The sequence below is a fragment of the Artibeus jamaicensis genome, unplaced genomic scaffold (assembly GCF_021234435.1).
Source record: "Artibeus jamaicensis isolate MK-2021 breed Jamaican fruit bat unplaced genomic scaffold, CSHL_Jam_final contig_233, whole genome shotgun sequence".
Taxonomy (NCBI): Eukaryota; Metazoa; Chordata; class Mammalia; order Chiroptera; family Phyllostomidae; genus Artibeus; species Artibeus jamaicensis.
The window spans coordinates 54384581-54410426 of NW_026521486.1; the positions used below are offsets into that span (position 1 = coordinate 54384581).

Genomic DNA, 25846 nt, shown 5'->3' on the forward strand with positions numbered 1-25846 from the left:
CATGTCCATTATTTCCTTCAAGACCAAGCTCTGTCGTACTTTGTTTCCTCAGTATGAATACATGCAATTTTTAGATTCCTATACTACCATACTTCCATTCTCTTACTAATTCATAGAGGGCCATCTCCTCTCCACCATTACATTTTTAAACACACTGTTTTGAGTAGGCACTGAATAAATGTGCATCTAGTTTTGTCAGTGCAGCGGGAAACTCAGATGGCAAAAAAAACGGAAGCTTCAGCCTCCTCCTCCCTCTCTGCACTACCATTCCCAAAGCTCTTCCTTCCATTCCTTTTCCTTTCCCGTCTGGAATCCCCTGCCTTCCAACCTAATCTAAGGGCCAGTTCTGAGCATGAAAAGACAACACAGTTCGTACTTTTGGTTTCTTTTTTTTTTTCAGTTCATTTCAGTAAAAACAGAATATAAAAGGCATCGCCACCTTTTCCCCTCCTGGGGGTGATCCCTCAGTCCTGGCCGCTCCAGTGCCTCACAGCTCATCGTGCGATATGTGCAGGGCATGGTCACACAGATCTGCAAACAGCATGTAATAGTTGGAGGGAAACCGCCATTCTTATATTGATATATGCCACTACCAGGAAAACACCTGAAAGGCAAACTGATATACATAACAACCACCATTTTTTAGAGCATATGCTTTTAAATGACAAAACATTCCCATTTTCCTCTCACCTGTTCCTCAGATGAGGGAGCCACACATTCTGGAAGCTGACAGGAAGAGAATGGATAGGAACAAGTCCCTAAGCCACAGGTAACAGAGGACAACTCTTGAGCCCACATCAGGGGACTGAAGGAGTGGGGGGGGGGGGTGCTAAGGAATGTGCCAGATTCCACAGAGTTATGAGCACAGAGGGTAGAGTGGGAGCAGCTTACCTGTTCTCTTACTACAAAGTTTGTCTTTAACATTGTCAGCCTCTCGGGAAAAGAATTCAATGAGTTCATCCTCGTATTCCTCCACAATGCTCTCACACTGCCAACCCAAGAGAGAAGCGAGTGAGAGAAGGCAGCAAGAAGAGGCTTCTTGCTTCTGACTCCAGAGAGAACAAGGATATTAACCCAAGTTTCCACTTGGTTCTCCAATAACCACCCCCTAATTTCTAAGACCCAGCTACCCATCCCCGTAGCTCACCACAAATTTGAGGGTGCCACTGATGTCTGAATCAATTCGGATGCCCTGTAGATCGAGTTTACTCGGTTCTCCATTTCGGCTCACTACACGTATGTAATTCTTGCGGTGGGTGGAAGGGTCGATCTGTTCTCCGTACTCCTTCATCCGGTCACATACTTCCTCTAGCAGCTCTGTGAGGTGGGCCTCTGAGCGAGCATAAGGCACCTAGAAATGTCCTCAGCCTTGGGTTACACTCTTCTACCTCTGTTCATCAGTAATTTACATCCTTGCTTTCCCTTCCAAATCTAGCTCAATCAACCTATTCTAAAAAGCCTGCCCTATTTAAAAACAGTATGGTTTATTTGTGTAATCCCAAAGTGCTTTCAAATACCATATATGGCCTTTTTTTCCCACCTCATTATACATCCCTAAGAAATAAAACAGATGGTGTTATTAGGTCCAAATTATAAACAAGAGACTTCTTTGATTAACCCTAGTGAACTATGTGTTCTTTTTCTTGAGCTCTCTTAATTTTTATGGATGTAACAATTATTATTTTTTAATTAAAATGAGACTAAAACCTTCCTTCAAGAGGAGGGCACTGGAAAGGGAGTGTAAACTTTGAGGATAACAACTACTAAATCATTTCACAAGCATTAGAACATTTACATTTCTTTATTTATTGTTCACTAAGTGCAGCTTTGTTATATGTGTTATGTTTTCAACTAAAATAAATTTCCCAAATACAAGGATGAGAACTTCTATTTGTTTTTTGAACGAGTTTGTGTGAATATTGCCATAGTGAAAACGTGAGTCACGTGGATTAAGAATGTGGAGGAAAAGGCCATCAGGGTTCCCATCTGCTGACAACTTCTACAGCAGAAACAAAGTATCAAGGTTTGGAGCCAGGAAGCCAGCGCGTAGGGTTTGAGTCTCCAGCCTCTTCCAAATGAGACAGCCCTATCTTTTAGACATCTCTCTGGGTCAATGTTTTCTTCAGTTCTATTAAACCAAGCTCCTTCTTAATTAGCTGAGTCCTTATTCAAAGTCAGAGTGAACTACTTTACTTGATGTAACAGTAGCAGTTACCTCCACCACTGACTGGCTGCCATCTGGATTGATTCGGAAAGAGCCCATCTGAATGGTCTTCTTGGGATCCACCTGGGCAATTTCCCACTCCAGTTCATCCACCAGAGCCCTGCAAGCTAGTGCAAGGGGAGAGAAGGTGGGGGACGAGGGGAGAATCAACCCAGGGATTTCCATTCATTCTTACCCAGGCTGTCCTCCCAAGGTTCTGCATTTCCCACCCTCCTTCCTCCCGCTTTTCTTTGTGTCTTTACCTCCACAATGTAGATCCTGGCTCCTTCGAGCCCAAGCAGTTCCCAGCAGGGCCCCCAGAAGCAGGGCCAGCCAACCCCAGCCTTTCATCTTTAATGTAATGGGGTTGCTCCACCTGGGTTAGGATTGGAATAAAGCATAAGTATGAGGAGCCGGCTCCATTCCCCCACCCATCCCTCCTCCCAAGGCCTACAAAGGCCTCAGTGGGATTCTGGTTCTACTTTCCAGGAAATGGCCGGGATGCAAAGGGGTTCCTCTGTTTCGGTGCTTGAGGACCTGGATTCCCCCAGGCAGTAGGTTAGAGCGCGAGGTCAGGACTTGGGGCTCAGCCCCAGACACTACCGGTCGACAGGTGAGGCCCTAGATATTGGTACTTCAGCGTCCACCAAAGGGCTCACGGGGCTATGTGGCAGCTAGGGAACGGAAGTCGGCGATTAAGCGCGGACAAGAGGCAGAGAGGAGCTGTCGGCTAGGTGGCAGCAAGGGGGCTGGCCCGCGAGGAGCGCACTCAGCAACTAGGGTCTATTTGGTCCCAACACCAAAGACTACTGAATCCCCACCTCCAGCCTATAAACTGTTTCCCCTGCAGACCAGCCCCCTTTTAAGGACCCCGCCATTGCCTTCACTCCAGTCTGTCCCAGACCCTAAGCGCCAATTGCAGCTGTCCCACCTCTGCTCCCAGGGCCGCCGCGGTGGCCCAGGCACTGGAAGTCGATCGGTCTCTCCCTTAGCTCCAGACCCTAGCGCCTGGCTGCGGGCGAGAAGGGCCGTCCGGCTTCTCCACGGCTCTCCGGCGCTTTTCAGGCACGGGGTGTCCCGGCGACCGCCTGAACGGCTTCAGGCGCCCTAAGAGTGTGCCTAAGCAGGGCTCCGATTCACTGCGGTTCAAGCCCCTCTCCAGAGACTGACTCTAAACCCGGCCATCTACTCTCGCGCGAACAGGCTGCTTAGGAATGACACCAGGCAACAAGGACCCCGTTGGATCGCAGAAGGACCCAGATTTGCGTGGCGAACAGCTCCACGTAACCACTAGGGGTCAGCCGAAGAGTAGGAGTGGCCTGAAGCAAGGACAGATCCTGGAGTGGTGTGTGGAGGCGGTCAGGTGTATGCATGTGTGTTATTCAACGTGGGCTAGGATCTTCAAAAACAAAGGTGCGCTAGTAGCCAAAAAGCTGTAGTTTCAACACAGGAAACTACTTTTTCCTGAACTGCTTTTTCAGTCAGGAAACTACCTCTCCCGGGAAGCAACGCAGCACCGACCAGAGCCTTCGTTTGTAGGTATAGGTTTTAAGATGTTCTGGGACCTGTCAGAACATCTGTCTGTGGGTCTGTCAGCTTCCCCACTCCCCTTCTACAGTTAAGGAGTAAACCCTACTGTGCGTCTTAAAGGAATCCCACGTGATGGTACTAGACAGCCATGGCAAAGACCTAACATTGTCCGTACAGACATTATACTCCTTCAATATCCGTACCTTTGGAATTCACGCTTTACCTTCATTTCTAGGTAAGAATTTAGAAGCCTTAGGCTTTCCCAGTTGTTAATAGAAAGCCAACACAAAAAAGGAAAGACCAAAGTCAGAAAACCCCACACTCTCAGGTACCCAAGGAGATAGATGACAATCCAATAATATTTTTGTTTTTATTTTATAAAACATGCAGTTTAAAACAAAACTTTTTATAAAAATCAAGAAAACAACACTTGGAACAGGAGAGTGGAGTGGATGGAAGACAGATGCTTCTCAGCTGTCAGCAGGAGTGAAGCCAGCAGCCAAGCTTGGTCTTGGACCCAAAGGCCCTTTTGGCAATGATGGTGTTGGCAACACCGGTGTGCTAGGGCCACCAGTCCTCTACCTGTTGCCTTCCTGGCAGGCCTCAAGCAGTCAGAGACTTGAGCTGTGTCTTGAACTACTGTTGTACCCGATCGCTGTTCAGTACTTCAGTCCTGAGCCAACTAGGACAAGTTTTGGTTCTAGGATCTTCTTCATGTGGATATTAACCACCCAGAATATTTATTAAGAATTTCTTTACATCTGGGTCAAATCTAGACCTTGTTTCTGTCCCACTGTTTTTGCAAAGGATGAAAAAGGAATCTGGCTGCTAGACCCTTTGCAAATTTCTGCTGCATTCCGGTCCTATTAATAGCACCATCTGTAAACCCTGAGCAGGTTCAATTCTGGAAGTAGAGCCAACTTAGGAAGCCATCTCCCAGTTCTGGGACCACAGAACACCAAAGGGAGAGACAGCAGTTTGCTGGGAAGGGGGAGGTCAGAGCGCCAGTACTGAGGGAAAAACAGCTGCATCTGTCAGAGACAAAACCAAGAACATTGAATCTTACAGTGAGTGGAGAAAAAGCACCTAGGATTCTTCTTAGGAAGGAAAAATACAACAAAAAGAGGGCATGGGCCTGCCCCAAACACTTTAGAATTGGGCAAGAGGAGGTTAGGACCAATGCAGAGTTTCAGTAAAATCTGTTTCACTGATTGTTGGGGAGGATTAAATGCTTTGTAAACTTTTAAGTGCTTTGCAAGTTTAAGGTAGAGTTAGTACCGTTAACATTACCATCATCATCATTATGGTGGGTATCATCTTCACATATGCAGTTAAAACCCACCCAGTCCAGTTTCCCTTGTTCCATCCCAGGCCTTACTTTTGGGACTTGTCTGGCCCTCAGGCTCAGGCACCTTCCAGTCCAACTTTCGGCCCTTCTCGTAAAGACCCTTGAGCACTTTGTGGAAGGACTCAGGCTCAGTGCCATTTTTGCTTAGCTCCAGATACTTTCGGTAGAGCTGAAGGGCTGTGCGAGCATCCTCAATACTGTCATGGGTCTCCCCTTGAATCTTCAGGTCTGTGGAAGTAGAGGTGGAATAGTTTGGGACCTCGCAAAGGAGGTAAGAACATGTCGCCCACTCCAACTCCCAATAAATAAGAAAGAACCTGACTGCCCTTAAAGGAAGAAGCCAAACACCATCCCTGGTGCACGGGAGGGATACTGAAGCCAATTAAATCCATTAATAAATTCACCACTAACTCAGGATCCTCCCTATTCTCCTTGGCCCCTCCAAAACTTTTTCCTGCTCTTAACGAATATCACAAGGGCTGTCAAGGCAGAGCAACTCACCCAGAAAATACCAAGCAAGGAATCGCAGGGAAATCATTCGTTTCCGGGGCATGTGAAACAGATACACAGTGTCAAGGACTTGGTCCTTGGGCACCTGGAGGAATAAAAGAATGGGAGATTGAAGGTAGGGGATCCATAATTTCCCATTCACCAGAAGCATAATGTACATACCCTAAGGGGCCCACACTCAGAGAAGACTCTTAAAAAAGCCCTGCACAAACCATGAGGTTGATGACCCGGAAGTCCTTCTGCAGACCATGACCCACAAACTTGACTCCAATGTCTATGAGAAAACGAAGCTTTAAGTATGTAGACTTGAGAGTTGTGAGGTGCTTAGAGGAAATCTTAGCATCGAGATCTCCTGGTTTTATCCCTGAGTATTGAGTCAAGTAATCCACCACCTAGGGATAGAGAAGGCAAGTTTTCCAGGAAGCAAGGTACAGTCTCCCCCCACCACTCTTCCCTGGGTTCTAGAGTACTCCACATAAGCACTGGATCTGTCTCATTTGCACTTTCATATCCTAATACCTGCTCCTGGGTAGAGATGTAGTCATCAATGAAGGGGATACCCTCATTGGGCCCCTGGCCCCGAACACAGGTAATCCTAGCGACGGACATCTGGCTTGGTTTGATGGTCGACTTGGTGCCATCACTGCGCAACTCTGCTTCCTCCTACACGGAAGAGTTAATAAGGAAATTAGAGAAGCTTATGACTCCAAATGTCCCCAGAGTTCTGTTCCGATGCTCTACACTTTTGGTCTTGCTTACCTCATTAAGGGTGACAAACTCAGCATCCAGGCCCACCAGGTCCCCAACCTGTGGCATCTCATTCAGCATCAGTGGAATGAAGGTAGTATGTGTTTTCCGCTGCTTCCGTGCCAGCGAGGCTTCAGCCATCAGGACACTTGCCTCAATAGGGTTCTTGACTGGAAGGGAGAATCCAGAAGACACACTGTTGGGGACAGGGAAGTGACCAAGGGAGGGAAGCCCAGGGAAGCTCACCAGAGACTGGGGTCCACAATGTGACCCTCAATAGTTAAAGCATGTAAGTAAAAAGATCATGCTTGATGAACAGAGCAGGTAGGTGGAATAGGTAAATAAAATAATTATCAAGAAATGTGGTAAGGAAAAAAACCTCTTCACTTTGGATTTTAGCTTAGAAAATCCACAAAAATGAAGTTACAGAGAAACTATGGTTTAAAGGCACCAAAAAGGGACTTAATGAGGAGTTCATCTCTGAAAGAAGAGATCTTTACTTGGGGATAAGAATAATTAGACTCAAAATCCTAACTGAGCCGCTTCGATCAGACTTTTCCCCACTTCTTTTTCACTATACCCTCAGGATCTTTGGCTTCTAAATTTAAGGTCTTATGAGCAGGAATCTGTGTAGTATCCCTAGAAATATTAACACTGGTTATACATTCTAATATTTATGGTTTTTTATTGATTTTAATCCTCACCTGAGGATATGGTTATTGATTTTGGAGCTAAAGGGAAAGAGAAAAACATCAGTTGCCTGCCATATGTGCCCTGACTGAACCCACAACCTTTTGGTATACGGAATGATACTTCAACCAACTGAGCCACCAGCCAGGGCCTAATCTTTTTGTTTTTTAAAGCATGCGCCCATTTTTTAAAATTATTTTTTTAGAGGGAGGAGGGAAAGAGAGAGAGGAAAATCAATTTGTTGTTCCAATGATTTCTGCATTCGTTGGTTGCTTCTTGCATGTGTCCTGACCAGAGACTGAACCCACAACCTCGGTGTATCAGGATGATGGTGTAACCAACTGAACTACCGATCCAGGACATAGATCCTAATCTTAACAAGCTACTTCCGAGGTCTCTTCCTGAAGACCAATCTAAACTGCCCACACCTTGGGTCTATTCTTGTACCACTTACTGTTCAGGTTGTATTTGGAATTGAGATTCCTTTTGATGTAATAAAGGATAGCAGGCACTTTCCAATTCATGTCAAACTGCACAGCTTCATGCTATAAAAGAAGAAGCACTTAATGGGCAACATATAGGACCCTTCTTCCTTTTTCCCAAGTCAGACAAATGATAAGACTCAGATGCTAATACTTTTTATTCTTGAGAACCTATCCCTCCCTCCTGAATTTGTCTGGCATTCTGTAGGAAAATAAGGATGAGGATGCTGGGGAAGGCAGGAATCAATGTGTTACAACTAACCTTATCAATAGGTTCAATAAGAAAGTCATTGAAGAGGTACCACTGCTGGTGCGTAACACCCTATGGAGATACAGAGGAAGACTGATGCCAGTGATGGCTGGACCACTTGGGCTCAGACTGAAGATAAGGACAGATCCGGGATTCTATTCTGGCCCCCACCTGGAGGAGCTCCGCCCTGTATTACCTCACTCACCTCCTTGCGTTGGTGGTAGGTCTCTCCAACTCTGATGTGAGCCACCAGGCTGCCCCCTGTGCGCGAGTCCAGGATGTGCACCACAGTAGCCATCAGGTCATACACATAGACACCACGTTCCTCCTCTGCCCTGGCTGGGCCCCACTGTGAGGGGGGTACCCAGGCTGCTAAGCTAAGTTTAAGGATAGGGAAGGAAGGGGAGTGGGGATAGAGGACAGGGAGTTTGGGGTATGGAATGGGGCACCAGGGTGGGTTATCTCCATCCTAGCCCATCAATGACTCCCAACGGTAAAGTTAGTGACTCTGGAAAAGCCCACTACAGGTAAACATTCGGCCTTATTCCCTTTATTTTCCCTACACTAAGTTCCGTTTCCCCCTACCTGCTTCTGCCCTATCCCTCTCTCCCTTATAGACCCTCCTCTTCCCAATTTTCCAACAACCTGCATATCATCCCCATCAGTCCAATTGCAAACATCCAGTCCTTTGTTCTTGGTCATCTTCATGCGAATGGAGAACGGAAGCCAGACATTCTTCAATTCCTCAATGGAAGAACACATCAGCATGCCCTCTGGGCTCCCTAGTTCCTTCCTGTCAGAACAGGAGAGTTGGAAATATGTTCTGAGATCTAACCAGCCACTAGAGGTAGTTCAATACTTTGATCACTCCTAAGATAGTACCTACCAATCAGCCAAAGCAAATTCCTTGTTCTTGGATATTTCCCCACCGTATTTCTTTATTGCCATCTTGAAGGCAAACTAAACACAAAGAAGAAATGATGGTTCCTCAGGAATAGTAATCACATATGAAGGTCAACCAAGAGAGGGAGAAAACAAAAAAGTATTCTTAAAAAAAAAAAAAAAAAGAGCCCTGGCTGGTGTGGCTCAGTAGATTGAGCGCTGGCCTACAAACCAAAGGGTCTGTTCAATTACCAGTTCAATTACCAGTTGAACAACCCAGGCACATGCCTGGGTTGTGGGCCAGGTCCCCAGTTGGGGGCGAGGGTGAGACAACCACACACTTGATGCTTCTCTCCCTCTTTCTCCCTCCCTTCCCCTCTCTAAAAAATAAATAAATAAAATCTTAAAAAAAAAAGAAAGAAAGAAAAACTTCTAAGACCCTTTTTCAAGCCCTTACCTCAGCCTGCATCCTCCAGAAATCAGCTTCTTTGGAGCTGTTCACTTCACAATTGATGACAAGAATATCTGGCAGGTGGCGGATGTTGCGTGTCTGAATCTGAGAGGATAAAACAAACAAGGAGTGGAAATTGCCCTGGCTGGTGTGGCTCACTGGATTGAGTGCCAGCCTGTGAACAGAAAGGTAAACAGTTCGATTCCCAGTCAGGGCACATGCCTGGGTTGTGGGCCAGGTCCCCAGTTGGGGGCGTGCGAGAGACAACCAATCAATGTATCTCTCTCACATCAATGTTTCTCTTCCTCTCTTTCTCTCTCCCTTCCCCTCTCTAAAAACAAACAAGGAATGGAAGGGAGCCTACAGGGAAAGAAACTTGGACAGGAGTAGTGAAACCTGCATCTGCACCCTCAAACTGGGGTTCTCCTCACTCCCTACAGATCCCTGCATGGCAGTGCTCACCCTGCCAGCCCCAGATGAGACCATGACTTGAGTCCCCAGCATGGCAGGATTCTAGTCCAATGCAACAGCCCACTCACCGTGGGCTGGTACTTTTCGCAGTTGTCACACCACGCCTGTGTATTCTGCTCCAGGCAGATGCTTCGCTTTAGTACCTGGGCAAAGTCATAGTTCTTCCCAGTTTTATCTGTGGGGAAACTAGATACTTCACTCCAAGTTCTCCCTTCTATTCACTGTTAGTGTTAGCCCCCCAACACCCTCTCCTTGATGTTACGGGACACTGGGGAAGCCTTCCCAACCCAGCTGCAGGGTATACCACTGTTGCTACCCTCAGGGTAGGAGAGCGTGAAGAGCAGGGTAGATGAGGCTCGCACGGTCTCACTGCCACAGCGGCAGAGGCTGCAGTTCTCCATCTCACAGCTGAACAGCTGCCCAATGACAGAGTCCCCCGATGAGCAAAAGCTGCTAAGAGTGGGGGGGGGTGATATATGCGCAGTGAGGGAGTTATGAGACCCTGTAAGTCATAGAGGGGCCTGTCGTGGCAGCTTTAACTATTCTTGTCCCAATCCATACCTGCCTCCAGCGCCTCGATAAGCCTGGGGTACTTCCAGCTCCTGCATATCCTGATGCAGCTGAGTGAGAATGAAGCGATTCCACCGCTGGATGAGCCTGGCCAGATTGCCCTTGCCCGAAGCCTCATCCGAGTCAGCCAGGATCAGACCAAGGGCTGAGGCCTCAGGAATGGTGCGGAACGCCCGAAGAAAATTACTGCCCTGGAATCCAGGAAGTGTATTGGGGGAAAGAGGTTATTTCTCTTTAGTGGCCACTTGCACAGAAATATCTCTGCCTACTATCCACCTGCCTTCCTCTTTTATTGTCCTAGGTCTCCAGGCACTGACCTGACAAGGGTCACCTCGGGAGAGGTCCAACATGTGGAAGAGGAAGCCCAGCTCACATGCCAGGCAGAACTCTTTCTGGCAAAGGTGGTTCTGGATTAGGCAGCGAACAGGCTCCAGGAAATACAGTACCTGGAAGGAAGAGCAGGAAGAATGACAAGGTCACTGCTACAAGAAGGAAGAGGGATTAGAAGACCGAGTGAGCTAGCAGAGTCTAAAAGAGAAGTCCACTGAAGAAGCAGAGCTCACACAGGAGACATGAAGGCTGTGGGACAAAAAAGAATGGTGGACGGGCCATGGCAAAGTGGGCCTGGCTGGGGAAACGTGGAGAAGAGCAGGAGCTGGGGGGCACCGAGAAGAAAGGCAGCAGGCACGTTCAAGTCACGGGAGGACCCACCCTTACCTGGATCATGCAGTTACAGTAGGCATTGGGGATGTGGGGCTCTAATCCAGCAAAGAGGGTCTTATTGTAGTGTTTGAAGTCGAAGTCCTCCAGCCCTAGCTTGGAGTATTTGATGGTTACCTGAGGTAGAAACAGTCTAAGCAAGATAAAGAAATCCTCAAAGTCCCCTAGCCATAACCTCTTCCAAACCTCCCTCCTGGGTCAGGTAGGGTAGGTGAAAGCTTCCTGAATGAGTCCTTTAGTCTTTTCTTATATGACCCCACCCCCCGGGAACTTTTCTCTACATCCTTCCTTGGTATTCCCCAGTACCTTGCGGTATTTCTTAGAGACCATGTGGCGATGTGGCTCTTCTTCCCGCCCTACTGGTGACTCAGTGACCTGGCTGAAGCTGTCAAATTCACTGTCTGACTCCTTGAGTCGGTAAGGAATCTAAAATTTGTAAAAAAAAGGTACCTTGGTTGGATGTCTTAATCATCTTTGTTCCCCCAACACTGAACAAGTCACCAAGTCCTCAGCCTAGTTTCACCAGGTTTTCACCATTCACTTTAGTCCCACTGCATCAACCGGCCTCATCACAGCTGGACGACTGTGACGGCCTCCACACTGGGCTCCCCACATCCACTCCGTCCAGCACGCAGCCACCCAACCAAAACTCACAGAGGGCGCCTTCCAGTGCATCCCTTCTTCCACTATACACTGGCTTTCAAGGCCTCACAAACAGGCCCTCTCCCACCTCAGTCTCTCACTGCTTCCCAGTGGACCAGCCACTCCAGCCAGATTGGTTGGTATAGTCATTGTCCCCACTAGGTGCCCATTTTGCAGTTATACCTCTTGAGACCTTTACAAACATTTATCTCTCCTCTTTAACATATGCTGCTGTTATTGCCTACTTACTCATCTCTCACCTCTCTGGCGTATGGTATCTACCTCTTTCAGTATGCACACCCTGAGCACTCTGGCCCAGAATAAAATTTTCCCTCCAAACAGCTCTGGTGACGAATGCTTACCACATTCCTCTAGCCCTTAACAACACAACATAAATAATTTCTGTTATGAATAGATACTATTTTCACCAACTGAATACTCAGCTTCTTAAGACCAAGGACCCTATCTTTTACATCTCTGAATCCTCCCTAACACCTAACATAGTATCTTCAATTTAACAAGCTTCAAAAAACCTTTACTGGGCCCACTGCCACGGTGGCTGTGTACGTAGCCCAGCTGCTGCACCTGGTTTTCTGTCACAGCAGTTGCAGTGGTCGCCTCACTATGGGAGGGCTGCTGCCTCCAGCACGGTGACTGATGGACCCACACGTGGAGATTCAGGCCCCCTCTGACTTCCAACCATGACCGCCACCACCAACCACCACCTCTTGAGCACCTCTCCGTGCTGGGTGCTGTTCTGGACATTGGGGAGGGATTCAAATAGAGGCACAGTCCTTTCCCTCAAGAAACTTGTCATTTAATTTGGGAACTTAAACCCATTAAAATGAGATGGCATAAGAACAACAAGCATTATTTCACTAGAATGAGTACTAGGGAAAAAGTTCATGCATCTGTCCATGTCAAATCCACCAATGACTTTGCTCATGAAATGATCAGAGACAGAGATGACAACAGAACCATTGATATTCCCTTAAAAAACAGACACCAGCCCTAGCTGGTGGGGCTCAGTGGACTGAGCACTGGCCTGTGAACCGAAAGGTCACCAGTTTGATTCCTGGTAGGGGCGCATGCCTGGGTTGCAGGCCAGGTCTCCAACTGGGGACCTGCAAAAGGCAACCGATACTTCTCTCCCTCTCTTTCTCTCTCCCTTCCCCCTTCTCTGAAAATAAACAAATAATGTATTTTTTTAAAAAGATACTAGGAGAGGAGTTGTCAATAGCCAGCACACAGACTGCTCATTCAAGCTGGATGAAGCTCTCCGTTATGCCTCCCAAGACCTGGTTTACGAACAGTCACAAAGGATGTGGTTTCTCAGGCCCTTGATGGCTATAGTGGTAATTAGTTAATTAACTACTTTTCTTAAGAACCTATGGAACCCCCCATGGAGGAAGAGATATTGTATTGTATTGTATTACACAGTAAATAAAATATAACCTCAAAAAAAAAATGTACTGACTAAAAACAAAAGCTACTGAGAACCAGCAAAGGAAAAAGGAGAAATGTCAGTGGGCTAGGCAGGGGGAGGGTTGGCCCTCTCCCCTCTGAACAGACCTGATTACGTAGCCTGGTGCGTGGGTTGGGTGCGTAGCCGATGAAGCCCACCTTCTTCATAGTGCGCAGAATCTCTGCATCCACAGGGGGTGCTCGCCTACAATGTAGTATAGTTCTAAAGCTTGAAGGTTGTAGTGTCTGCCTATCTAATCCCCAACTCCCAAGGGGCCAGATAAAAAGAAAATACTGAAGGTAGACAAAAATCAGAAAAGAAGTAGAGTAATAACAGAGAATCCCAGTATCTCAGCCCTTTTCCTGCCCGCCTTTTGGCCCAGATGTGAGGTACAACCTGGGAGCTGGAGCAGAGTTGGCAGCAGGCCAATCAGAGAGAAGCGTGTCCGTGGTGAGTGGGACAGGGATGAGGGAAAGAGGCAGCAGATCCTGGCTCCAGTCCAGAGGAGGCAGTGAGTCCACAAGACAGGGCAAAGCAAACTCAGTCTCCCGGGAGTAGGGGTTGAAGGAAGGCTCAGGGGAATCAGTCCAGAGGTGCACACAGCCCTCGGAATCTCCAAAGGCCAGGGCCTGCTTGCTGGCTGACACATCAAACGTCATTAACAGAGGCCCCACAGGATTCACATGAAAGATGTCTGCTGGGTTGGCCAAGCCTGTGGGTTCACAAAACTGGCACTGCCCTAGGAGGGAGGAGGAAACCCACTGAGCGAGCCCTGGAAGGTGAAGGGAGCCATTCTTTTATGCCCTTCCTATCCTCTTCCCCGTTATCAAGGCAAGATGGGCCCCAAATCCATGCCTAGAGCTACAGAGAATACCATCTGATGCCTTCCCATAAACCACAGGGAAGTATGCTATGCAGCAAAGGGAATTTCTCAAGTTGTTTTGCCTGTTCCACCTTTTATCTTTTTCTGTGTTCTTTACACCAAGGGAGACAACAAAAGCTTTCATCTCTGACCAAACCCAAGCAAGACCCAGAGACCCCACTGAAAGGTTACTTTTTTCTCCAACAAAGAGGTTCCTGGAAGTATACTCCCTCTGGCACCCAGTTCCCCTTTGCTCATCAACCTCTCTTACACAGACCATCTCATACCCGATTCATACCTGACTGGGAGATGATAGCCAGACGAGAAGTGTACGTAGGAATGAAACGCAAGAAGGCAGGATCCACGTGGACTTGAAGTGGTGTGATGGCACGCATCATGCGCAGATCATACACCTTGAGGAAACGGTCACAGGCAAGGCCGGTGAGGCGGCTGGAGAAGCCACAAGTGGCCAGCAGGTTGCCATGCACGTCAAAGTCCGACAGACTCCCCGAGAAAGCATCGAACTCGTGCTCCACCTTAAAAGTACGAAGGTCTCGAAGGGAAATCTGAAGAAGAGATAAGCTGGTTATCTGCCAAAGCTGTTATCAGGAAGAATACCGGCCACCTCCCTAATACTGTGAGACCCCCACTAAGCCTCTAGATAGGGGCAATTAAAGCACACAGAAGGCAAAAAGAGAAGCTAAGAGCTGAAAGGGATCCCAAGGAGAAAGGTTACCCTTTTGCCCCCGGGGTACCTACTTACAACAGAAAACATGAGGCTGAAAGATTAATTTTACAGTATAACAAGGCTGGATGGGGACTCAGCTGGCCACTCTCTCCCCTCCAGCTACAGGCATAGCATTGAAGGCAAGGCTGGACCTAGCCACCCATCTGGTGAAATGGGGCCCGGTGCTGGGAGGAAAAATGGCACTCAGCCACCTTGCCAGATGTGTGGCCACAGAAGAAGAAGCGGTTTGTCTGTCTCATGATGGTGACTCCAGGTGTCTCAACTGCATACTGGGGAAGGAAGAAGGAAAAAGCAGTGAGAACAAACCAAAAGAACAGAAAGGTCACACACACACATTTTAGGCATGTCCCCAGCTCAGGTGTTACCCACTGTCCCGCCACAGTAACTCAGACCCTGCTTGGGTCTCTCCTGCCCCAGGCTTATACCTTCTGCGTCTCCTGGACAGTGTTAAGGTCGATCTCCAGTATGTGGTTCTGCAGCCCACCAACCAGCAGTGTGCTGCTATCAGTCAGCAGAAGGCTGTGCATATCTTCGCTCTCATCCAGCCTGGGGGAGAGGAAAGGCTAAGGGGTCAGTGTCTCTAAAGTTCCCAGTGCCATAGTCTTCCCCTTCTATGAGGGACTTTCAGTCCAGAGCTGAGAAGTTACTTACAGATAATCAAATATAATGAGGCCCCCACGGGCCATGTACTTGAGGTTGTTCTTGGTGAGAAAAAGGACACCATTCTCCAGGCTCTGGATCTGCCGAATGTCATCACTGCCATTGACCTGAAAGGATGAGTAGCGCTCCAAGGTTGGGCCGAAAAATGAAGTGGCATGACCCTGGAGCAGACAAAAAAGATGAGACACCCTGAGTAGAAGGGCAGGGCCACCCCAGATAGAATTCAGGAACAAGCCTTTGCTCAGCTTGTTTCCATTCTTGCTTCCTGGCCTTTCTGGCTTGCAGCAATCAAGACGTAAGTCTACACACCAACCTTGGTGATAAACAGGCTGAAAATACCATCTTATGTTTAATGCTTTACAAAGGACTTCTGTAAACTGCTATCATCCTCGCAACAACCCTGCTGAGTGGGTAGTGGCTCAGTTGGTTAGAACGCTGTTCCGAAGGTCAGCCACATGGGGTCTGACCCTCCACTGGCCGCCTGGGTTTCTTTCTTTCTTAATGTCAGTAGTGGGACGATCCCTTTTTACTTGCAAAAGGTGAACAGAAGGCTACTGTGTTTCTCTAGGACATTTACAGTTTTCTTCACCTTAAGAAGAAACTGAATAAAAGTAGATGTCCACCCACCTGGGTTTCTTACGTTCCACAGTCAAGTCTTAATCTTTACCAGCCATGAGGGAAACGTGTGCTGTGGGTCACAGGCTGGAACAGAGAATGTGAAACTCATTCCTCTCATTCCTGTGTCACTCACTGCTGGCTTCTCTCCTCTTAGCTCACACCCTCTTCCTGTGCTCTCCTGACCGACCACTCTTGAAATATGGCTACTCCCAGCACACTGTCTTCTCACTCTACTGTCTTCCTAGGTAATCCCATCCACTGTCAAGGTTTCGATCGTCCATTTTTAAGCTGATGAATCCCAACTCCTTCCTAATCCAGATCACTGCCTCAAGCTTCAGACTTTTACATCCAAATACTGACTAAACATCTTTTTTTGATATCCCACGAGAAGTTCAAACTCATTACAGCCTCAATTAAATTCACCACTTTTATCCCATTTCAATTCTTAACTGTATTCCCTATGGTACCGCGATCTGCCTAGTGGACCAAGTCACTGGTAGTCAAATCTTATTTTACTCCCTAAATATTTCCCAAATCTGTTTTCATGTATACATCTCTACAGTGCTTCATTCAGGCCTGAATGACAACCTGAAAAGTGATCTCAGATGGCCCTACCTCATCCCCCTTAAATCAAACTCTACGCTGCTACCTCAGTAATCCACCTAAACTGCAAATCAGACCTTGTCATTCTGGATAAAAATCTTTGATGGCCTGAAGGATGAAGTCCAAGCACCTTTAAGATAACATATGGGGTTTTCCAGAATGTTTTTCCCCCAGATATCTGCATGGCTCCCTCTCTCCCTTCCACATGGCTTAAAATAGGCATCCTGGCCTGCACCCAGGTCTCTGCTCAAATGCAACTTTATCAGAGAGACCTTCCCCAACCAACTATCTAAAATAGAAGTACCTCCCACCCTTCATTACCTTAACACCCTTACTGTTTTTCTTAAAAATACTAAGCAACACTTGATATACTAATGGGAACCCCCGGAAAAATGGAATTACCTTCTGGAGGGGAGGCCCTTTGTAGTAAATAAAGGCTTCCCCTGCTAGGTGAGTGTTCTGAGAACCTATCTGTATCAATATACCAGCTGGTGGTGTTGTGAGAGGCCACGTTCAGCTTCAGTGAATTTTTTGGGAAGACTTTCAATGCGTTTGCCCATTTCACGATGGCCGATTTATAAGCCCACCTACCCACAATGCACTGAGTGAGTGTTCAGCAGTTTTTGATAAAAAATGGGGTGACCCTCATGCCCCACCCTCCCTGTTTACATGATCTCACCCCAAGAGACTTTTTTGTTTTCATGGATAAAAAAAGTCCTCCAAGGGAAACATTTTGACAATGTGGAAGAGGTGAAACAAAAAACAGCAAAAGCACTAAAAGGCATCAAAATTGACAGGCTCAAAAACTGTTTTGAGCAGTGGAAAAAAGTCTCGATAGGTGTATTGCATCAAATGGGAAGTACTTTGAAGGAGAGTGAAGTTTACACATGTAAAAATAAATACACAGTTTTTTATAAATAAAAATCCAGGTTCTCTTCGATCCTCCCTTGTACTAGAAATTATTTTTGTTCCCTTTTAAAGTGCTTATTCCAAACTTAGACCCCAGAGCAAGATCTGGCACCTAGTAGGTGCTCAAAAAATACTGGTTGAATGAAGAAATGTCTAATTCTTCAGCTTCATATTCTAGTCCAGTAAACCCTAATTGTTTTTAGTTCCTGCATTCTGCAGTCACTATGCTGTGTTATGCACTGGGAATTTTTGTTTATCCCACTGCTTGTGCCAAAAGAGCATTCTCCTCTTTTCTTCACCTGATTTCTGCTTATCTCTTAGCACTCAGTTCTTGTGTCACTTCCTTTTGGAGGTGCTCTGACTCTCCTCTTGCCTCTCCAGCACCTGGTACATATTTTTACACTGGCATTTAGTAGTTTATATCCTAGGTTCATTATTAAGTCAAGCAGTTTAGTTTCTTCTAAAGTACCATGAATCATCTGCTTATATGTCTTTTCCCCTTATTGTCCTGTAAACTCCTTGAAGGCAAAGATTATGTTTTATTCAGCTTAATTATCTGGGCCTAGTATAGCGGTAGATATTGCCCACTGAAAAGAATTCATCGCCAAAAAAATTTGTTTTCATTCCAGATTTCTAATGGAAAAACAATTTATACTCTATGTATGATAAATTAGTAAACCAAGGCTAGCATGTTATTCTCTTCCAAAATCTTTGGGCTCACAAGCATATTGGCAGTATAGATACACATTTAAAAAAATCAACATTGATTAACCACTCTCAGAGATATTAAATCAGCCAGAGAAGATAGAATGATGCCATGCCAGATATAAAGAAACGTGCATTAATCATTGTATAATGATAAAAATGGAAAAGAGAGGAGAGGAATTGGAAATTGGATTTGGATGGCTACAGACTAACAGCTATCAAGATTAATCAAAGCAAATTGATTTGACAAGGTGAGTGAAGTTTACACAATGGCAGATTGTGGTAGAAGTTGAGTGGCTTCTGAAAAAGAGCACCTATGTGACATCCCTGGGTGCCAGGACTCCCCTTCTCTACTCTCTTCCTCTTGGCCTGACTCAGAGACCCAGCTATCTCTCATTACGTCAATTATGGCTACTTGCGAAGCAGCTAAAACCAGATACAACATCCAACATCTCCTTTCAGCTCTTACAAAGGGGTCCGGTTCTTACCCCGTGGCTTCCCACCCACAGAATCTCCTCGTGCAAGTCAAAGTGGGAGACGGAGACAGGCACACCCACTTCAGCCACCACACTGTGCAGTTCAGAGTAGACACCTTCCATTATGTGCACTGACTCCTGGACAGGAAGAGCCTCCAAGGCCACTCCCTCTGGGTCCAGCTCTACATTCTGTAGCAGACTTGGGTTCAGGTGGGCATCCAGGACAGGGTCCAAGGCAGAATGTATGGCCGGGGCATACTCTGCCAGTCCAGGGTCCAGACCCTCGAAGTTCATGATGATGGCTGCAGCAGATTAGACCCGTTTCACACCCTACCTTGCCACAGCCCCTTTAGATGCCTGACCCAACCTTCAGCAGGACGGCACCAGTGGGCATCCTAGCCTGTAAAGGGAAAGAGGTAACTAAGTCAGGGGTACACCCAGATACTTGTATTTAGTGTGTTACATGTTATCTAGAAAGGAGGAAGACACGGCAGGCAAGGGATGCGGTAGGCAGGGGATGAAGGTCGGGGACAGTGGGGCAGAGGTGGGAGAAGTATCCTCCCTTCCTCTTTCCCACTATGCTCTCTGTACACTCCCCACCCCGACCCAACCATCTAACATAGTCCTCGACTTCCTTTTCACTTCCCTTCAGGCCTGCTCACTTGCCCGGTTCACCCCTGAACCATTAGTGGAAGGAGCAGGAATTGAAGAGGTAGGAATTAGATTGGGGGGGGGGGGGGGGGTAAGGTGCTAATTCCCCAGAATTAGGGTTGGGGGTGGAGAGTTGCGAGATGAGAACAAAAGAAGCTAGTTTCCCACAATCTTCTGTAATGTTACCCAGGATTCTCTAAGAGAAAATAAGAATGGCCAGTTACCCACAATTGGGGCGGGGGGTAGGAGGACGTGATAGAAATGGCTAGTTACCCAGAATTCCCTGGGGGAACCACTGAAATCAACTACCCAGAATTCTCCCCCGGCGGTAGGGAAGGGAGGGTTTAGGGCAAGGGTCAGATGTGTTCCTAGGATGCTTACGGGGATTGGGTCATTACCAAGATTTCTCCATGGCGGATATTTTGGAGCGCGTGGAATTAAAACGAGTAGGGGGAGAACAAGCGCCGTCAGCTACGCGGGAAATTCCAGTTTCCCCAATTCTTCCCCGCGCCTCAGGGTCAACCGAACTCCACCACAGAAAAAAGGCGGACTCCCAGTCGTAGTTTCCAATCAGGAAGGATTTGGGGCTCATCTAAACCAATCAGAAGGAGCCAGGTTCAGAAGGCTCCGCGAGGAGACTGGTGCAAAGAGCTAGGCAAAAACAAGGCTTACGGCACGCCGATGGGGACAAATGTAGTCATCGCCGGACTCTAGGATGCTGCGGAAAAGTCATCCCTTGTCTTTCCAGCCTTCTTTGAGCAAAATTAGAGAACGTCAGTTCCGAAGCAGAACTTCCATGTTCCTGTAGCTTAAGAAACTAATCAGGGACGCTCAAGGCAAAGCCCTGGGGATCGACTGCTGGGTATTCCCACTGTAGCCGGTCCATCCCCTCTTTCCCAGTGCTCTTGTGAGCTATTCCACTTTTGACTCTGTTGCCCCCGAAACTTTCTGGCATTTCCTATCACTTCCAGATAGGCGAGAGAAAAAAGGAAGCGGGAGTCAGGCCCCTAACAGGGCCCAAGAGGCTGCATCTTCTGAGATTCTAAGGGCATCTATCTGAAACTCCCATCTGTGATTATAACCTCCCCCAGAGGCCCTGGTAATATTCCTAGGGAATAGGACTCCCCAGCTATCAAATTCCCCTAGCTCTTGGAGCTGGACATTACCCCTCAGTGGGGCACGAGCACGGTAAATTGTGATATTTGCCTTCCCGAAACTCTTACAGATTTAGCATCAACAGTCATTCAGAGGGATTCTTGGGTCCCAACCCTGAGCTTTAACTGCTTTGAAATAGATCCGGGTTGTGAGGTGTCTTCAAGGCGCTTAAGCTCAGTTTGTAAAGGCCACATAGAGGGCGTCTTTGGTGGAAAAAATTCCTCATAGAGAATACTATTTTAAAACATTTCTCACCCTCAGTAAAGGCTGGTACACAGGCCTTTCTTTATATAAGGACCCCAGAATTTAGACTTCAGGACTCAGCATGGTCCTAGACTTAGTCAGAGGTCATAGACCAAGAGAAAAATACCTCAACTCAGAGGGTCTCTCAAATTAAACTGACTTCACATGTCTTTAGACTTAAAATCTTGTCAAGAGATGGATGCTGAAAGACCTAGATAACTTCTACACTTAGAGAGATTTCCATACTGAGGTTTCAAATTGAGAAAGACTTTACAGTCCCAAGAGAAATACAGGATCTGAGATACCCAGAGATACCTGGGCTAAGTGAGCTACTTTATCCAATGCTCTTTATCTCTTCACAGTGTCTACTATAATAGAATGGTTGGAAATGCAGGCTCTGAAGCCAGATCATCTGCACTGGAATTTGGCTATTTAATAGCTTTGTGATCTTGGGCAAGTTACTAATCTCTGTGCCTCAGTTTCCTCTTTTGTTATATGGGGATAATAATAGTACCTACCTCATTAGTTTGTCATGAGAATTAAATGGGTTAATACATGAAAAGTGCTTAGATCAAGTACTTGGCGTAAAGTGAGAGTTGGATATACAGGATGGGGCGAAAGTAAGTTTACGGTGGTGAGTACACAAAATAGTTTTTTCTTGTACTGTGTATTAATTATTGTATTATTTTCCATATGAACAACTGCAAAGCTACTTTGGCCCCACCCTGTATATTAGCCATCATTATTAACCACCTGGGGGGACTTCAACTGGATTTGGAGCCTAGGCGTCTAACTGGAAAGGTCTGCTTACAAATGTCTTGTGAATGAGATTTGCATAATGGCTAAAGCTCTGCTGACGTCAAAGTCTCCTTGCAGCTCCAGGTCATATCTAGTCCTGGAAGTAATTCCTGTCACACGACAGTCCCACAGTCGCCCCACCAACCTTGCTTCCTACCCAGCTCCCGAAGCATCAGGAAGTGAAACAAAGCTGCAGAACCCCATGCCTCCAGCTCACCCTTGTGCCTGTCATCTCATCCCCTAGGGCTCCACTTCCTCCTCCTCCTTTTCACCTTTCATCTACTAACCTTTAGGGCTCCCAGAATGGGGATCAGAGGTGGGAAAAGCACAGGACACATTATGCAAAAGTGAGGTGAGCTCCCTTACTTCCACTGGCCACCACCAATTTCCTTATTCCATGTGTATCCACAGTATGTGGGCAGAAGCAAACTACTTCTCACTCAAACTGAGATTAACATCTCTGATGCTGGAAATGTTTTATTCAAAGGGTGGATTTACCAGGGAGTCATATTTGAATCAGAAGTTTCACTGGGCAGCTTTGAGTAGTTCTAAGGGAAGGGAGACCTCTGATGAGGGTAAATTTCTCAGAGGAAAAGGGTCAACCTCTTGGGGAGGCTTTGGGAGCTATCTGTGTGGTCACTCATGGCTCATTCTCACGTCCAAATTGTCCTGGGACCCTCCACTAGGTTTGGGGCAGCCCCAGATTTGGACCACCCTCCTCTCCCACGCCTAACCTCACACTCTCAGCTGTTTCACTGACGTTGCATCAGAGAGGGTGATGAAATCAGTGTCAGCGGATTTTACCCATGGATGCAACAGGCTGAAGGAATGGCCAGGGTCACTGACACTGTACACCTTCAGCTATTCAGAACTCCTGGACTTTTTAGCCATGGTGTAGGGGCCGGAATGCCTAAATTGGACGTCTAGCCCTTGTTTACACTGGTGTCCCCCCAGCAAAAAAATTACTAGTATCCTACAGTTCCCATGAAACTTTGGGCCACTGAGGTTGAACAATCAGCTGGGTGTTGGCAACAAGTGCCCCCTCCAAGGGCTCCTCTACCCTACACAGTGAGGCCTGAAGTGGAGAAGCAGTAACACTTCATACAGCATTTATATGGCTTCCTAGTTCTCAAAGTGCCTTCAAGTCCATTCTGTCCCAGTGAAAATAACACTGTTTTCAATGGAGAAAAAGAGCCCTCTTATTTCTGGAGGGCATCTAGTGGGAACCAAACTTCATTCTAAACTGAGCTTGCCCTCTTATTGGGAAATAAATGAATGCTTCTGTTTTGGTTTTTCTGTAAGCAGGGGGAGGTAAGGAAATTAGTTGGAGGGACATATCTCTGAGAGGCAAAAAAAAAAAAGAGAAAAAGGTTAAACAGGAAAGAACTTGAAACTAGGCTCATTTGAATATTTGTTACTCTCACCCCACCCCCTTCTACAGCCATTTCAATTCCTGGAGAGCATTACACATATGTCTCATCCCAGGCTTCCAGACACGGCAACCAAACGAGTCATTTCCCCTGGAACTGGGGCTGCATACCTGGGCTCTCCATGGAGGGGGATGATGCAGGGAGGGGAATCCCACCTGCTGTGAGTCACCTGCTAGTATAAAGGGCGGGTGTTACAATGCAGGGACCTTAAAAAGGGACGCAGAGACAAGGGGAGAAAATTAAAGGAAGCAGCTCAGAACTTCAGTGAACAGAGGAAACCAACACAGAGACGCAGGGAACAGAGAGAATCGGGCTCTCTGTTCAGAGAGCAAAGGGAAGTGGGCAGATTCCACAGGGACTGGTGCAAGGCACAGAGCCAGCTGGATTTGAGAAGCAGGACCAAGATGCTGGGAAGCAGAGTTGTGGTGCTGCTGCTGCTGCTGCTGGTGCTACTACCCTGGGCTGCTCGGGGCCGGGCTGTGCCTGAAGGCAGCAGCCCCTCTTGGGCTCGGTGCCAGCAGCTCTCACAGAAGCTCTGCACACTGGCCTGGAGTGCACATCCAGCCCTGGGACGTGTGGTGAGTGGCAGCCTCGGGGACGAAAGAGAAGCCTCTCCAGACTCTCCAAGGCTGCATGGAAGACTCTGTGGCCTTGGGTGGAAGCTGGAGGGTTGAAGGCCATTAGGGAGGGAGAGAGGACAGGGGAATGGGGCTCCTGGGAAAGTCATGGGCCTCAGAGTCCATGTGGGGTTCAAAAGTATTCATTTTATGCTTCTGCTCCTTTCTAGGATCTTCCAAGAGAAGTGGGAGAAAAGGAAGATGATGAGACTACAGATGATGTGCCCCATATCCAGTGTGAGGATGGCTGTGATCCCCAAGGACTCAGGGACAACAGTCAGGTACTAAGATAAGGCTGGGCCACAAGGAAGAAGGGAATGGGGACATATCTGGGCACCACGGTGAATTAGTAAAAGTTGTATCTGTCCTTGTCCATTCGGGCTGCTATAACAACGTACCATAGACTGGGTAGTTTATAAACAGAAATTTCTCACAGTTCTGGAGGCTGTGAAAAACAAATTTCTCCAGGCTCATGCCCAGGGAGGTCAGGGTTCCAGCATGGTTGGGTGAGGGCCCTCTTCCAAGTTGTGTCCTCAGAAGGGGCTAGGGGGCTCCATGGGTCTCCTTTATAAACTCTAATCCCATTCACGAGGGCCTTCCCTCCCATTCCTCCCAAAGGCCCCACCTCCTAACATCACGCTGGGGGCTAGGGTCTCAGTGGGAACGTTTGGGGGACATGAGCATTCTGCCCTTAACTGTGTCTGGGAAAGGCAAAGACCCAGATCGGTCTTGTTGAGTGGAGCAGAAAGAGGGTGTTAGTTTTCTTTCACTGTTTTCTCCTCCTAGTCCTGCTTGCAAAGGATCCACCAGGGCCTGGTTTTTTATGAGAAGCTGCTGGGTTCAGACATTTTCACAGGGGAGCCTTCCCTGCTCCCCGGTGGCCCCGTGAGCCAGCTGCACGCGTCCTTACTGGGTCTCAGGCAACTTTTGCAGGTATGAGCGAGGGGGGCCTGGAATACGGTGGCTTGGAATCTGTGACAGACTAGGGGTGGGGGTGAAGGGTCTAGAGTCCTCTCTAATTGTGTCTTGTGTCCTTTCAGCCCGAGGGGCACCACTGGGAGACTGAGCAGACTCCAAGCCTGGGTCCCAGTCAACCATGGCAGCGTCTCCTGCTCCGCCCCAAGATCCTTCGCAGCCTCCAGGCCTTTATGGCCGTAGCTGCCCGGGTCTTTGCCCATGGAGCTGTGACTCTGAGCCCCTAAAGCCAACAGCCAAAGGATGGCATCCAGACCTTCATGGCTCAGCAAAGCCAAGATGTGAACCGGCAAGTCAATCAGCCCATTAATTCTAACGGGACCTGTGTGTTGAAAAGTTACTCACACTGGCAGACTTCTGATGATGCTGACCTAGTTCTTGCTATTTATTAGATGGGAAGGGAAATTTTGGGATTATTTATCCTCTTGGCAGCAGTTTAAGGGGGAGAATTATTTATTGTATTTATACTGAATTATGTACTTTTTCAATAAACTTATTTATGTGGTACCTGAGTCTCATTTCTAGGTTTGGATGGGAAAAAGCAAATGAAAAAATAGGGACAAGGGACTACAATACGCATACTTCTGCTCTGCAGCAGTATGGCAGTGTCCCTTTGGCCCCTGGAGTACAGCTGGAGTAACTGGGATCTTTTCCATCTTAATCTCTATGGCTAAACAAGATGAAAGATATGACAAGGGATTGAGATTAGGAAATGGGGCACCTCCCTTGCTCCCCTACCCAGTGCCTCCTTCCTGGCTTTCTGGGCCAAGAGTGTATTTGGCCAAAGACAAATACACCCATCACTGCAGGACCAAAATCAGAGTTGTTGGAGCAGGAAGCACATTCCAGGAAGATAAAGGCAAATCCCCAAAACCAATGGGATTCTCCCTCAATGGATTTCTGTGGGCCCTTCAGAAGGGAGTTTGCTTATAAACTGCCTAGAGCCCTGGCTGGTGTAGCTCAGTAGATTTGAATGCCTGTGAACCAAAGTGTTGCTGGTTCAGTTCTCAGTCAGGGCACATGCCTGGGTTGCAGGCCAGGTCCCCAGTAGGGGAGCGCTCAAGAGGCAACCACACATTGATGTTTCTCTCTTTCTCTTTCTCCCTCCTTTCCCCTTTCTAAAATTAAATAAATAAAATCTTAAAAAATAAATAAATCGTCTTAGAAAGAGTATGGGAAATAGCTGGTGATTACTTCCCTTCCTTTTCTCCACCTTCACAACATCAAAAAGAGACATGGGCTTCGGGGTCAGACAGATCCAGGTTTAAAATTGGGCTTTGGCACCAACCAGTTGAGGAACGATGGGTAGTTATGTAACCATCCCCCCAAATATAGCTCACTGCACCCTTGGAGACTCTGTGGGTCAGGAAAGACTGCTGTAAACAGGGAGGTAAGAAGAAGAAACGTAACAAAAGGGGTATGCTGAGGTAGGTGA

The 25846-nt window shown here is 47.4% G+C and overlaps 3 protein-coding genes and 1 non-coding gene across 14 annotated transcripts; 1 reads left to right on the top strand and 3 right to left on the bottom strand.

Moving 5' to 3' along the window:
* Nucleotides 1-373: 373 nt before the first annotated feature.
* Nucleotides 374-3463, bottom strand: CNPY2 (canopy FGF signaling regulator 2). The gene is made up of 6 exons (XM_037133269.2): nt 3135-3463; nt 2467-2579; nt 2216-2331; nt 1148-1351; nt 892-988; nt 374-531 (listed from the first exon to the last, which is right to left on the bottom strand). Exons 2-6 carry the CDS (start codon nt 2552-2554, stop codon nt 488-490), a joined length of 549 nt encoding a protein of 182 aa, XP_036989164.1. The 5' UTR covers nt 2555-2579; nt 3135-3463; the 3' UTR covers nt 374-487.
* Nucleotides 3464-4089: 626 nt separating this feature from the next.
* Nucleotides 4090-19750, bottom strand: PAN2 (poly(A) specific ribonuclease subunit PAN2). 11 transcript variants are annotated; one of them, XM_037133234.2, is made up of 26 exons: nt 19592-19750; nt 18555-18942; nt 15223-15392; nt 14997-15117; nt 14763-14840; nt 14122-14389; nt 13358-13700; nt 13069-13165; nt 11161-11280; nt 10852-10971; nt 10452-10580; nt 10126-10325; nt 9869-10017; nt 9633-9739; nt 9100-9198; nt 8647-8720; nt 8406-8553; nt 7957-8109; nt 7773-7832; nt 7483-7573; nt 6351-6508; nt 6111-6254; nt 5804-5983; nt 5583-5676; nt 5112-5309; nt 4090-4764 (listed from the first exon to the last, which is right to left on the bottom strand). In XM_037133234.2, the coding sequence occupies exons 2-26, from the start codon at nt 18834-18836 to the stop codon at nt 4730-4732; spliced, it is 3618 nt and encodes a 1205-aa protein (XP_036989129.2). In that variant the 5' UTR covers nt 18837-18942; nt 19592-19750; the 3' UTR covers nt 4090-4729. The 11 variants fall into 11 exon arrangements, with proteins under 11 accessions (XP_036989129.2, XP_053517870.1, XP_053517872.1 ...); XM_053661895.1 differs by having other exon boundaries at nt 19575-19750; XM_053661897.1 differs by having other exon boundaries at nt 18877-18942; nt 19592-19749.
* Nucleotides 15731-15853, bottom strand: LOC119040336 (small Cajal body-specific RNA 24). The gene has a single exon (XR_005080833.2). It is a non-coding gene; the product is annotated as a small Cajal body-specific RNA 24 (non-coding RNA).
* IL23A (interleukin 23 subunit alpha) lies at nt 19200-24912 on the top strand. Its single transcript, XM_037133241.2, has 5 exons — nt 19200-19254; nt 22831-23397; nt 23607-23717; nt 24223-24369; nt 24477-24912. The coding sequence occupies exons 2-5, from the start codon at nt 23224-23226 to the stop codon at nt 24636-24638; spliced, it is 594 nt and encodes a 197-aa protein (XP_036989136.2). The 5' UTR covers nt 19200-19254; nt 22831-23223; the 3' UTR covers nt 24639-24912.
* The last annotated feature ends 934 nt before the right edge of the window (nt 24913-25846 follow it).